Below are 13,780 nucleotides of genomic sequence, written 5' to 3'. Positions count from 1 at the left end.
CTCCATGCTGTTTGTTTTAATAATAACCTATCAATAGTTTATCCTGGTCTAGATCATTCAATCAACACATGGATCTTCTTTGTCTTTTCCGTCGACTTTCTTAAGGACTTTAAAAAATGTATTAAAATCTTTATATTTCCACTCATGTTGGGGATCTCTCCCCATTCCCAGTGCCTACCTTGTTTTCTTATATATAATAAGAAATTTAATAAAGAATATAATTCTATATAATAAAGCATTTATATTATAGAATTATTCTATAATAAAGAATATAATTCTATATAATAAAGAATTTGACTGACCTTTGTCTCTGGTTCCTGGAAAAGAGACTCTAAATCCTTATATCACATCTGAGTTTATGCTAAGGAGATGACTCAGGATGGGGACTGGTCACCAGAAAGAAAGTTACGATTAGACTGGGGATGTGAGCAAGCCTGACCTCTCGGGAAAGGAGAGGGGCTAGAGAATGAGTTCAACAGCATGGCCAGAAATGCTTATGGAAACCCCAGTAAACATTCTGGACACCAAGCTCAGTAGAGCTCTTAGGGTGGTGAACACACTGATGTACCAGGAGGCTGGGACGCTGACTCCACACGGAGAGGGCATGGAAGCTCTGCGTTCAGGACCCTCCTAGATCTCAACCTGTCTCTTCAACTAGCTAGTGTTAATCTGCATCCTTTACAATAAAACCATAGTTAAAACTTCGGCATTTTCCCGAGTTCTGGTGATTCTAGCAAATTATTAAACCTGAGGGGAGCTGTGGGAACCTTCCAGATTTGTAGACAGCAGTTGAGCTCTCCCAAACTTGTGGTAAGCATGTGAAAAGAGGGTAGTCTGCTGGGCACTGCGCCCTCAGGTCTGTGGAATCTGACATTAACTTCAGGTGGTTAGTTTCAGAATTATATTATAGTATTGCAAGGAGATACAAAACAGGTGTTTATTGGATTAAATTCAGTTTCCTAGAATTACAGTGCCCTTTTAAGGGGTTTATACAATTTCTCTAAAGGAGTGTAATTTTAAAAAATTATGCAGTTAACATGTATTATAGGAAAATTAGTAAGTACAGAAAATACGTGTAACAACTAATTGTAATCCAGGGATTACAAACTTCAGTTTTAAACCAAATTTGTTTTGTTTAACATGTGCTTAGTCCAATTCTTTTTTTTTTTTGAGACAGAATCTCATTTTGTCACCCTTGGAGAGTGCTATGGTGTCACAGCTCACAGCAACCTCAAACTCTTGGGCACAAGTGATCCTCTTGCCTCACCCTCCTAGGTAGTTGGGACTACAGGCACTTGCCACCGTGCCTGGCTATTTTTTAGAGACAGGGTCTTGCTCTTGTTCAGGCTGAGTTTAGTCTGATTCCTTAGCTAGGCATATTTACATAGTATTTTTATTATTGTTGCAAATGTTAACTCATTCCTACACATTATTTTGTAACTTACTCTTAATATATCACAGGCATGTTTTCCTGTCAAATATTCATTTTAATTTTAATGGCTACAAAGGAATTGTTTATAACAGTTTTGAATTGCAACTCTGTATCTTAAAAATATGACACAAAAATCATTTATATGGATTATATCTATCAATATTTAATTTACTTTGACATTTGCTGTAGGCTTTTGGAGGATTCCTTTTAACTAAGGAAGTTCCCTAGATTCCAAGTATTCTTTTTTTTTTTTAATAGTTAAGTTTACCATACATATAAGCATATGAAAGGAATATATGTACAATTTAAAGTTAGGAATAGTTAATTTAAAAAATAGAAAATTACCAGTACTTCAAAGCTTCTCTGAGCTGATTACTGACAATATTCCTTCCATCTATAAAGTGAATACTATCTTGAACTTTATGTTAATCATTCCTTAGTTTCCCCACCTAAGAATATATCTTTAAACATGGCTTTATTTCCCCAGTTTTCCATGGCTTTATTTGCTATAATATAATTCATAGGTCAGGTCTCCTCTATTTTTGTAAATAGATTATACTTTTTTTAAATTATGTATTTTGTTTACATTAAGTTTCTGAGATTCAATCTAGTTAAAGCGCTGCTGTAATGCATTTGTTTTCATTACTGTATATTATTTAGTATACGAATATGTATCAACATTTATTTATTGTCTACTACTGGTGAATTAGGTTTTTTTGCCAATATATATATAATTTATAACACATTGTTATGAACTCCTGCATACATGCAAGAGTTTCTCTAGATACATACAAAGGGATAAAATGTTGGCATCACAGAATACATCCATGTTTAACTTCACGGTGGATGTGTGCGCAATGTTCCAGAATTTAAACCCAGGCAGGGAACTGCTAGGTATAGGGTGTGAGTATGTGTATCCTCAATTTTAGTAGACAACCAAATCGTTTTTCAATGTGGGCATCCCAATTTACATTTGCACATGAGATTTACCATTTTTCTACATCTTCACCCATCTTTAGAATTCTCTACCATTTCAGCTTTTGACAACCTGGAGGATAAAGTCACCTTGATGTGATTTAATTTGCAATAAAAAATTATAAACATATATATATTAAAATTTTATGTATATACCCTTGCATAAACATATAAAATTTGTGCATATGCATGCATATGTATGCCAAGAGCTTTAACTTACCTGTTTGGAAAGCGACTTCCATGTTTTAGCAACTAAAACAAACAAACATAAAATAGTAAGATAATAAATACTTCATGTAACATATATTCGTATTGACTAACCATCTAGAACTATAACTCATTACCAAACTTTTATGTACAAAAGGCAAAGTTTTTCTAACCTTAGAGTTGGATTATTTATGTTATCTATTTGTTTTATATACCATATACTGCTTAGTATAAATATCAATGGATCAGGAAACACTTTTCCAAAAGCATAATATCTTAATTTGGGGCTTTCTGGATTTACCAAGAAAGTTAATTTACAGCACATTAAACATCCTATTGTCTTTAAAGCACAGATAGTGATGTTTACAAACATTCATTACTATAATATCAAATAATATTAACCAACAGAAATTACCGTTTTAAGTTGTTGCTCACGATCTTTGCTATAATATAATTCATAGGTCAGGTCTCCTTCGAGTGAAGGAGAAGGATGGGGGCAAAGAGAAAAGGAGATGAAAGGGAGGGCAGGTAAAGAGGGAAATTCCTGTCCTGTGCTTCCTTCTTCTTCCCTATAACTGAATAATTATAGGAAACATGTAGAAGACCATCTCTGGAACAGCAGTCTTACAGTTGAGTGAAGTATCTTGGATCACTTCCTTTTTCTGATTCTTCCGCACATCCCCGAAGATCTCAAATACTGTTATAATATTGGGACAAACATGCAGTCAAGATTGCTAAGATTTGAGTACTGTAAATATCTAATGCCTGCCTAAAAATTATCTCCAGGTTGGGCAGTGCCTGTGGCTAAAAGGAGTAGGGCACCGGTCCCATATACCGGAGGTGGCGGGTTCAAACCCGGCCCTGGCCAAAAAAAACTGCATAAAAAAAAAATCATGTCCAGGTTTATGTGTGTGTAAATCCTATGACACAGTTGCATTAGGAAACTGGTAAATATTATTTCAGCTAACTATAATATAATAATGACAACCTATTGTTTTTCTACATGGTAATGAGACAATTTCCGTATAATATACCAAATTCAAAATTACAAAAAGCAATTTTTTAGCTATGTAACTTTCTCTTTTTTAGGCTAAACACTAATTTCAATATCAAAAGAGAAGAAATATGTTTCTAAAGATAGATTTCTTCTCTATGTAGCAACAACATCCATCATCTACCCAAGACAGTTTATACAAATGTATAATCAAGTAAGTAGAATCACTTGATTAGATATGAATTTAACATGCAGTCTTCACTATGATACTGTACACACTCATTTTGCAAAGAAACTTTCCTTTCAACAATCAACAGAACAATTTAAATTTATTATTTTGTTGCTCTTGAAATATAATAAGAAAAAGAGAAAACTAAATGGTACAAAAGCATAAGCGCAAACTCTTGTGCAATGTTCAGAAACTATTCATCTAAAGAGGAAGCTAGACACACTCTCAAGTTCTGTAGGGTTTATAAGATTTCCATGGTGAACTATTCACAAAAGACATATTCATTCTGCCGGAAATGTCACCATGTTCAATAATATTAACTGCTTTAATAAAGACTAAGAGCCATTAAGATTGTTCTTCAAAGGATTTTCTAACTTTCTAAATTCCTTATTTCATATGAAGTAACTGTGTATATAAATATAAGTTGGGTGGAGAGGGACTTCAATTTTACTGGAAATATTTTATTTCTACAGTGGTAGGTCAGTGGTTCTCAACCTTCCTAATGCCTCCTAATGCCACAACCTTTAGTGCAGTTCCTCATGTTGTGGTGACCCCCAACCATAAAATTATTTTCATTGCTACTTCATAACTGTAATTTTGCTATTGCTACGAATCATGTAAATATCTGATATGTAGGATGTATTTTCATTGTTACAAAGGGGTTGCAACCCACAGGTTCAGAACCGCTGCTGTAGGTCAATGTGCATTATATTTGTAATACATATTTTGTATTTCTGAAATATTTAACAATATATTTTCAAAAATCTAAATTAAAATAATTCTTGATGGTACCTGAAAGTAATCAGCTACTGATTTTACTTCTATAAGAGAGAGTTACCTCTTTGGGTCTGTTTAAGTAGATAAAACAAGAAATTTTCTAGTTTTCAAAAACTAAATTATATCCAACAATCAGATATATAACCCAATTAACATTTACTGGAACTATAATTATTAAGGAAATATTTACAGAGCATACCATTTATCCTAGTGAATGTCACCATAAAATTATATCAAATATTTTTTTTAAATCATGGTTATGAATTCAGATGATGATGATGATGATAAAATATACCAACGCTTATTAAATGTTTATTTGCTATGTATCACATACTATACTAAGCACAATTGATTCATTTAAGCGTGAAAAAACCTTCATGAGACTGTTATTGTTTTTATAAATGAAGAAACAATGGCCAGTTGCGGTGGCTCACATCTGTAATCCTAGCACTCTCGGAGGTCGAGGCGGGTGGATTGCTTGAGCTCATGAGTTCGAGACAAGCCTGAGCAAAAAAAAAAAAAGCGAGACCTCCTCTCTACTAAAAATAGAAAAATTGAGGCAAGAGGATTGCTTGAACCCTGAGTTGGAGTTTGCTGTGAGAAAAATTGAGGCAAGAGGATTGCTTGAACCCTGAGTTGGAGTTTGCTGTGAGCTATGACATCACAGCACTCTACCCAAGGTGACAGCTTAAGACTCTGTCTCCAAAAAAAATAAAAATAAAAAGGAACAGAAGATTAACTAATGTAATCTCAATTTTTCAAAGTCAGTAAACCAAAGTTTAAAGACTAGTCTGTCTAATTTCATTACACTACTTTTTATGTACCTGATTTAATATTCAGTCCATGAAGCATTTTTCTTTTCTGAGACAAATGCTTCTTTTTATAACCCTATATTTTCAAAATAGTTTTTACAAATATCTTGACCTTTTTTGATTGTTCTTCTTAATGTTTCAAAAAGTTGTGGTTATAAAATGTTCTGTGCAAAATTTTATAATAACAACTTTTTTTTTTTACTGCAAGGTATAGCTTTGAAATATCCATCTGAAGAATTACCACAAAAAGATATTTCCAAAAAGTGAATATATTATGAAGGAAAATTCTTCATAATCTTTTCTAGGAAAACATCTAGAAAATAACTAAACATTTTCAAAATATGGAATTATAAAGTATAACTTAACAAACAATTCCTCAAATATAAGATTAACAAACTATTAGAGAATATGATACAAAACACCATTTAATACACTCAGAAATCTCCTCCTTTAAAAAATATTTATTGTATACTTACCATACGCCAAATAAGTACATTCTACTTTGGTGGTGGCTGTTCCTGTATTTTACCTCCTCCTCTAACCCTGCGTATTTCTTACACATACAGATTTTGTATCTCTCTTAGTCCACAGAAAAGACCCTTACCACAAATCGATGCATACATATTCCATATATTTTTACTTAATTGATTTGGTACAATGTGGATTTTTTTATATTGATTATTAAGTTACTTTTTTTTTTTTTCCCTGAGACTGGAGCACGGTAGTGTAATCATAGCTTACTGTAGCTACAAACTTCTGGGCTCAAGTGATCCTCATGCCTCAGCCTTCTGAGCAGCTGGTAGTACAGGTAAGCACCATCACACCTGGTTAACTTTACTTATTCTGTGTAGAGACATGGTCCATGTTGCCCAGGCTTGTCCTGAACTCCTGGATTCAAAAAATCCTTCTGCCTGCTCTCTCAGAGTGCTGGGACTGCAGGTCTCATCTCTATTCTTAGATTACACTGCTTTCCCCAGGCAATTTCATCCATACATATTGCATTAATTACCAACAATACACAGAGGAATCCCAAATATATACAGGATCTGATATCTCTTCTGATCTCCAATGGAAATAATCATCATCATTAAAAGCATATTATGCAAACTAGCTTTTAATGATGATGATTATTTCCACTGAAGATCAGAAGGGAAAGATGTATATATTTGGGATTCTTGGGTGTTATTTGTTTCTGTCACGCTTACCTTATCTTGACTGCTACAAATTGGTAGTAGTGTGTCCAGTACCCTCAATTATAATAACTGTGTGCGTTGGTTTGTTTAACAAATAAGTAGAGATACATTAAAAAAAAGTTATGAATGGCTGAATAGTATTCCACGGTATACATGTACCTCAGCTTGCTAATCCATTCCTGGGTTGGGCGGCATTTAGGCTGTTTCCACATTTTGGCGATCATAAATTGAGCTACAATAAACAGTCTAGTACAAGTGTCCTTATGATAAAAGTTTTCTTTTCTTTCTGGATAGATTCCCAATAATGGGACTGCAGGATCAAATGGGAGGTCTAGCTTGAGTTCTTTGAGGTTTTTCCATACTTCTTCCAAAAAGGTTGTATTAGTTTGCAGTCCCACCAGCAGTGTAAAAGTGTTCCCTTCTCTCCACATCCACACCAGCATGTGCAGCTTTAAGACTTTGTGATGTGGGCCATTCTCAGCGGGGTTAGATAATATCTCAGGGTGGTTTTGATTTGCATTTCTCTGATAATTAAGGATGATGAACATTTTTTCATGTTTGCTAGCCATTCGTCTTCTTGAGAGACGGTTCTGTTTATCTCTCTTCCCCAATGATATATGTGATTATTAGCTTTTTTTCATGTGGATTAATTTAGATTCTCTATAAATCCTAGTTATTAAACTTTTGTCTGATTCAAAACATGCAAATATCCTTTCCCATTGTGTAAGTTGTCTATTTGCTTTGGTTGTTGTCTCCTTAGCTGTACAGAAGCTTTTCAGTTTAATCAAGTCCCATTTGTTTATTTTGGTTGTTACTGCAATTGCCATGGAAGTCTTCTTCATAAAGTCTTTCCCTAGGCCAGTATCTTCCAGTGTTTTTCCTATGCTCTCTTTAAGGATTTTTATCATTTCATGACTTAAATGTAAGTCCTTTATCCATCTTGAATCAAGTTTTATAAAGTATTTATTGTGTGACAGTTTGAAGCAGATATTAGTTAAGCAACTGATTATTTGGTACAATGATTTTTAGTGAATTACCTTTCATTGAACTGAAATAATGTTTAAGAACAGATCCAGGCTAGGCGCCTGTAGCTCAGCGGCCACATACACTGGAGCTGGTGGGTTTGAACCGGGCCTAAGGCCTGCCAAACAACAATGACAACTACAACCAAAAGATAGCCAGGCGTTGGGGGGAGGGGGGGCGGCCTGTAGTCCCAGCTACTTGAGAGGCTGAGGCAAAAGAATCGCCTAAGCCCTGGAGTTGATGACAACCGAGGGATAAAAGTGAAACTTTGTCCCTAAAAGAAGAAAAGAAAAAAGAAACAGATCCAACTGCATCTTCCTTTACATATCCAAGGCATTTCAAATACATCATGTCCAAAATTACAGTTTGGACTTTTCTCTTTAAACCTGGTCCATACCTCCATCCATCCAGTTAAGCCAGCCAGCAACCCCTCATATTAATTACACTTTCACCACTATCTTTACAGGCTTTTGAACCTTGAACTACTACTGGCCAAGTCGTGATCCAGTATCAAAGAAAAATACATATAGTTATCTGAAAAGGCTATTAAAGTATGCTTCCTTGTTCTTACTACCTGTATCTGGAAGGTACATTTTCTTCATATACTTCATGGAAAACAACATATTGTAATAGATGGAACACAAAAGCGAACGAAAATCTAGTTGTCTTCTATTAAGTCAGATATCAAGAGATGTTCGAGAATGTGTACATAATGCTCTAACGTGTGCGAACCACTGCTCGAATACGTGGAAAGTTAAGAAATAATTAAGCTATATTTACACTGCAAAATCCATGACAAACACAGAAAAGATGCTGGTAGACTTGCTGCCCAGGGCTAACATCAAAGCTAGTGCTCTGAATTCTCTGTTTATGGACATGAAAATGAATAGGCACAATATGAATCTTTTATAAAGAATATCAAAAGTAAGGTGGTGTTTAAGTTTGATATACGGAGAAGCATACAGCAATAAAAAGTTACTGAAAAGAGAAGAGATATGAGTAAGAGCCTACAGGAAACACTAGGCTGGTACGATAGTACAGCTTCACACACGTATCTTTTGAAATATGATGTTACTCAATTAGTTGTTCTAAAAAAACTTACACTGTTCCGTATTTTTACAAATTAAAACATAAAGATAGTCCAGAAAGAAAGAGGAAAGGGGAGGGAGAGGGGTGGGCGAGCGGAGGGAGGGTGTCTGGCGAGATCTCACCTAACGTACACAACACAAAGGTACGTTTCAAAACAACCAAGTGTATTATAAATGTCTTACCACAAAGATAAGTGAGATGATGGTTATATTAATTAGGTTGATTTAAGCATTCCACATAGTACACCAAATCATCATATTGTACCCCATAACTGTATACAGTTATGATTTAATAAAAATTAAGGAAAAAAATAAAAATAAATAAAGCTAAGAAAAAAAATTTATTCAATTGTTAAGATAATTTTAAAAGTATACTTACACTTGGGCTCATCTGTTGTAACAGCCAAAATAAAATCATATGGAGTCATGAACAACTGCCCTTCACATTCTATAGAAGCAAATAAACGGAATCGCCTCTCCCGAGACGTAGCATAGAGGTCTAAGTCTTCAATGTCTGTCCCGCCAAGAGCAACCTAAAGTTGAGAGAGCAAACAGATTTGGCCTTGTGAGATATCACCTCCTTTAAGAAGGTAAATGCTTTTCATTATTTTTAAAGTGTAAATTCCTGCCTCCTCAAGAACCTTAATCATTTTATAAATAATTTATCGTAACTATAAAAATCATAAATCAATCATTAATAATTATGATTATCTCAAGAACTTTAATCATTTTATAAATAAAATATTCACTAATATATTTATCCATAAATAAATGAACTAATGTTCAAAAGATCCTATGATGAATATCGTTAAAGGATTGAAGGTTTTAAACTGGCACTTGGAAGAACTTGTGATTTTTTTTTTTTTTAGTTTGTTTCATAAGTTTCAGTTTTAGAAAACATGAAATTATGGAATCAGTGATATCTTTAGAAACATCGACACTGAAGACTGCCTGCCCCACACTTTATTTTTTGAGTAGAAGTCCATTCACTAAATTCCATAAGAAAGACAGCAGAACCTACGATAGGCTGCTGTGATGTCCAATGAAGTAGCATTTACGGTGACGTCAAACCATTCAGCGGTACTGCTTAGATTAGAATGGCAACTGCTAATTCTCGGTCACTACAGTACAGACACCATCAATGGTGATTCTGAATTTTGCCTACAGTGGGAGTCTCCTAAAATTATTAGTAATAGAATCAGAAGGTGAGTATGTGTATTGGGGGAGTCTTTTTTCCTTCATTTTAAGACCTTTCCTTGTAGATAATTTTCCTTGTATTTATTTTCCCTCTTAAGTAACAATAGCAAATTTGTTTTTTAATTAAGGATTTTTTTCTGATCATAAAAGTAATGCACACCTATTATGTACCTATTACGTACAATTTACAATATAGACGTTTTAAAATTTTATATATAAACAAAGTTTAGGGTTAGGGTTTTGTTAATAAAATAAAGTTGTGGCAAAATAAAATGGGATTTTACCATACATGCTGGTCAATAACCTGATCTTTTTTACTTATAAATATTTCAGGGCCATTTTCCTATGTCACTAAATATTCTAGTAGTCATGGCATATAAATGGAACATAGAATTTTTAAAATTATGGCTAGAATTGTTTGGTTTTCTTTGTGGCAAAAATGAGATTATATCATACATATTATTCAGTAGTCTGATCTTTTTAAATTTAATACTTCAGGGCCACTTCCTTGCATCACCATTCCAGGAGAAGATCACTTTGTTAGTAACTGTGTATGTTGCACAGTAAATGTTGCAGCATAACAGAAACAAACAGTTCCACAAGGTTGGATGTTCAGGTGATTCTTAATCTTTTTTTGTACAAAACAATGATATGATAATCAGCTTGAAAATGTTTGGAAATATCCACAAATAGATCCTTGGACTAAATTCTTAGGAGTAAAATTAATTGGTCAAACAAAACCTTTTTGTATATACTATGAAACTGCCCATGGGGAGTTCACAGCAATTTACATGACTATCAACAATACATAAATTACATTTTCATGTATTTCATAAAAATTTGTATTAGAAAAAATTGTTCAAGGCAACAAGCTTATTATCCTTACTGTTTCCACTCTGCCTATTAAGTCAGAATGCAGAGTATACACAAACTATTAAAATTATTTACATACCTAATAAGTTGAGAAGTGATAATAACACAATCCGTATGAACCTTCAGCAAGGAGACTACATTTTTTATTTCTAAGTTATATTTTGTTAAATAAAAAGCTAGGTGAATGATTAACCTTTTCTACCATTCTGAAGACTATGACTTTTCCAAACATTATACAAGTAGTCAAATAAAAACCAAAAGAAAGTTTTACTTCTCATTTTTTAATGGCACGTATAAGAAATGAAAGACATGGTCCTCTGCCTTTAAGGGACATACAATCTATACAGAAGGGCAAATACCAGTTGAACGGGCAAATACCAGTTGAACAGACAAAATGTGCAAACACAGGGAAAGCTAACGAGTCAAGTGCAAGTAAATAGAAAAAAAGTGCTATAGGTTGAGGTTAGTAAGAAATCTTCAGGAAGAAGAAAATATAAATTGTAATATCAGGAAAAGATACCAACATTCTAGATTTACACAGCATTTTTGAAAGATAGTAATGGTCTTCTTGGAGCAAAGGATTTGCATTCAGGAAATGTGTAGGTAAGATACTGGCAACTTAATAATGATTTCTGAATGCCAGACTGGGGGTTACTCGACAGAAAACAAATGGTTTTAGAAGATTCATAAAGGAAACAAAAGACAGAGAAGATGAAGTGTTAGAAACATAAAGCCACTTGTACCAAAGGCAAGCTGGCTCAGCTGTATATTAATAAACGATAAAACCCAGGTATTGGCAAGTCACTAACATATGGGTATTAGGAAGCTCATGGGTGAGACACGGACACTGAACAGGTCAACAGTAAAAATGGGCAACGCTCTCCTGGACAGAGCTCAGAGATCAGACACACCACCTCCGTCTCCTAACACCTGGGTATTAGGAAGCTCATGGGTGAGACAGGGAACACTGAACAGCTCAACAGTAATAATGTAACACACCAACTTAGTCTCCTGGCATACACCCACTCCAGGGTTCTTTCCTTCCACTCAGGACAGAGCAACAAATTTTGCGTGTAGTCAGTTTCCGTTTTTGCCTTTTTCTTGTGAGGCCATTCCCCTGGGCCTAGGTGACTCTAATCAACCACGATTTGTCTCCAGTGAATTTAATGCAGGACCACTCAGCCCCAAATTCCCACTGTTTCCGCATCACAATCTGAAGCTACACTCTGAAAATTACTTGGCTCTGACCTAACACGGACATGGTCTGTGACCTCTGCCTCCACCTCCTGCTGCCCTCACTGCTCTGGAGGTGGCTGTGCTTTCTCATCGGACTTTCCTTCCTAAGCAAAGTCTAGCAATTGCTCCAGCTTGCCAAACTTGCCTGACCACCACAGCTAGGAACTTGATCCATCTTCTATGAGCTAATGCAGACAACTCCTCCTCCTCTTTAATCAATTAACAAAGCCTCTTTTCTCACATCCACCCACTGTCACGACTTTGTTCAAGCACTCATTACTACTTCCCTATAGCTTTACAGTAATGGCCTGTGATTTTTGCCTCTGATCCATTCTATACTGCAGTGAGAAAATAAGCAGAACTATAGAACAGTTTGCCTTCTTTACCCACCTGTGTAAGGGTATAAGAAGACATTTTCACCACGGAAAGTTAAAGATTTTCATTAAAACTCCACTGTAGGAATCCCACTGCTTGTTGCCATAGCAACGGTGCCCACAGGTCCGTTTAGCACTACTTCAAAAGGAGGTCTGGGAGAGGTTGAGAAATGAATGGTCTGTGCCCCAAACGGTCTGTGATGCTAGTGAATGATGCCCCATGATCATATCAATGTATACAGCTATGATTTAATAAAAAAAAAAGAAATGAGATTCAACACCCCCCCCCCCAAAAAAACCCCCAAAATATTATATCCTAAAGGGGAGGATTTATGTACAAAAGAGACAACCTGATCCTGGTCCTTGAACTTGTTGCTTCCTCCATCGTCTCTGCTCACTTCAGCTGAATAAGTCACACGGTCTAGTAACACACACTGGTGCTGCCCAAATGAGACGTGAGCTGGTAAAGGGGGAAGGACGATTCCCCAGGACTTCCCAGCACACTGGCCCAATCTCAGAACAGCCTACTCACATCGAAAAGGAGGACGGGGTCCACGTGGTTGGAGAATGGGATGGGATGGAAAGCAGAACAAGAAACCAATCCTCGGGTCCATTTTAAAATTCTTTATTCTCTTCTACCGACGCATTTGTCTCATTCTACTCAAACGCCGTAGTGTTTTAATTACTATACCTTTTGGGTATGTTTTGACACTATGTAAAGCAAGACTCTTTCATACTGTCAATCTTTTAAAAACATATTTGTGATGATTAATATGTTACTTTCTTTTCTAGATAAACTTTGAAATCAATATGACAAATTCAATTTTTAAAATCCTATTGGTATTTTGTTTGGAATGACACTGGATTTTGGTCTAATTTAGCAAAACTTGACAGTCTCACAATACGGATTTTTTTATAGCACAGAAACACAGATATCTATTTATTCAAGTCTCCAACTGTGTCTTTTGCTAAAGTTTGGCAGCTTTATTCATATAAGTTCCAACATTTTAAAGTTTCTGGAAATAGGATTTTTTATTCCTATTATATTTTCAATTGGTTATTTCCAATGTATGGGAGAGCTATTAACTTTAGTATATTTGTTTTATGTCCAATCACCTTATTATATTCATTTATTCTAATACTTTTTTCTCAAATCTTCTATGTAGATAATCAAAAGTTATTTCAAAATAGTGACAGTTGTAGCTTTCCTTTTTCAGTACGTACCACACTCTCATTGCTTCAATTATTGGAGGTCTGGGTCTGTACAATGTTGTTGAATCTTATCAGTATAATATTAAGCATTCTTGACTTAGTCCCTGCTTTGAAGAAATGCTTCTAATGAAATGCCAGTAGAAGCAATTTTTGCTACT

The 13,780-nt window shown here is 34.9% G+C and overlaps 1 protein-coding gene across 4 annotated transcripts in view; it reads right to left on the bottom strand.

Annotated features, from left to right (window-relative positions):
* The window catches only part of MICU3 (mitochondrial calcium uptake family member 3), a 97,159-nt gene that overhangs the window by 45,505 nt on the left and 37,874 nt on the right, over positions 1-13,780 (bottom strand). For 2 of the 4 annotated variants that reach the window (XM_053578732.1, XM_053578733.1), the window contains exons 2-4: positions 9,110-9,263; positions 3,243-3,311; positions 2,628-2,659 (exon numbers count right to left, since the gene is read on the bottom strand). In XM_053578732.1, coding sequence (XP_053434707.1) covers positions 2,628-2,659; positions 3,243-3,311; positions 9,110-9,263 — 255 coding nt within the window. The remainder of the gene's footprint in view (positions 1-2,627; positions 2,660-3,242; positions 3,312-9,109; positions 9,264-13,780) is intronic. The other 2 variants (XM_053578734.1, XM_053578735.1) reach the window with 1 other exon arrangement.

Source organism: Nycticebus coucang, chromosome 24 (genome assembly GCF_027406575.1).
Source record: "Nycticebus coucang isolate mNycCou1 chromosome 24, mNycCou1.pri, whole genome shotgun sequence".
Taxonomy (NCBI): domain Eukaryota; kingdom Metazoa; phylum Chordata; class Mammalia; order Primates; family Lorisidae; genus Nycticebus; species Nycticebus coucang.
Note: the sequence above shows the minus strand (reverse complement) of the source record. Positions and strands in the feature narration are given on the sequence as shown.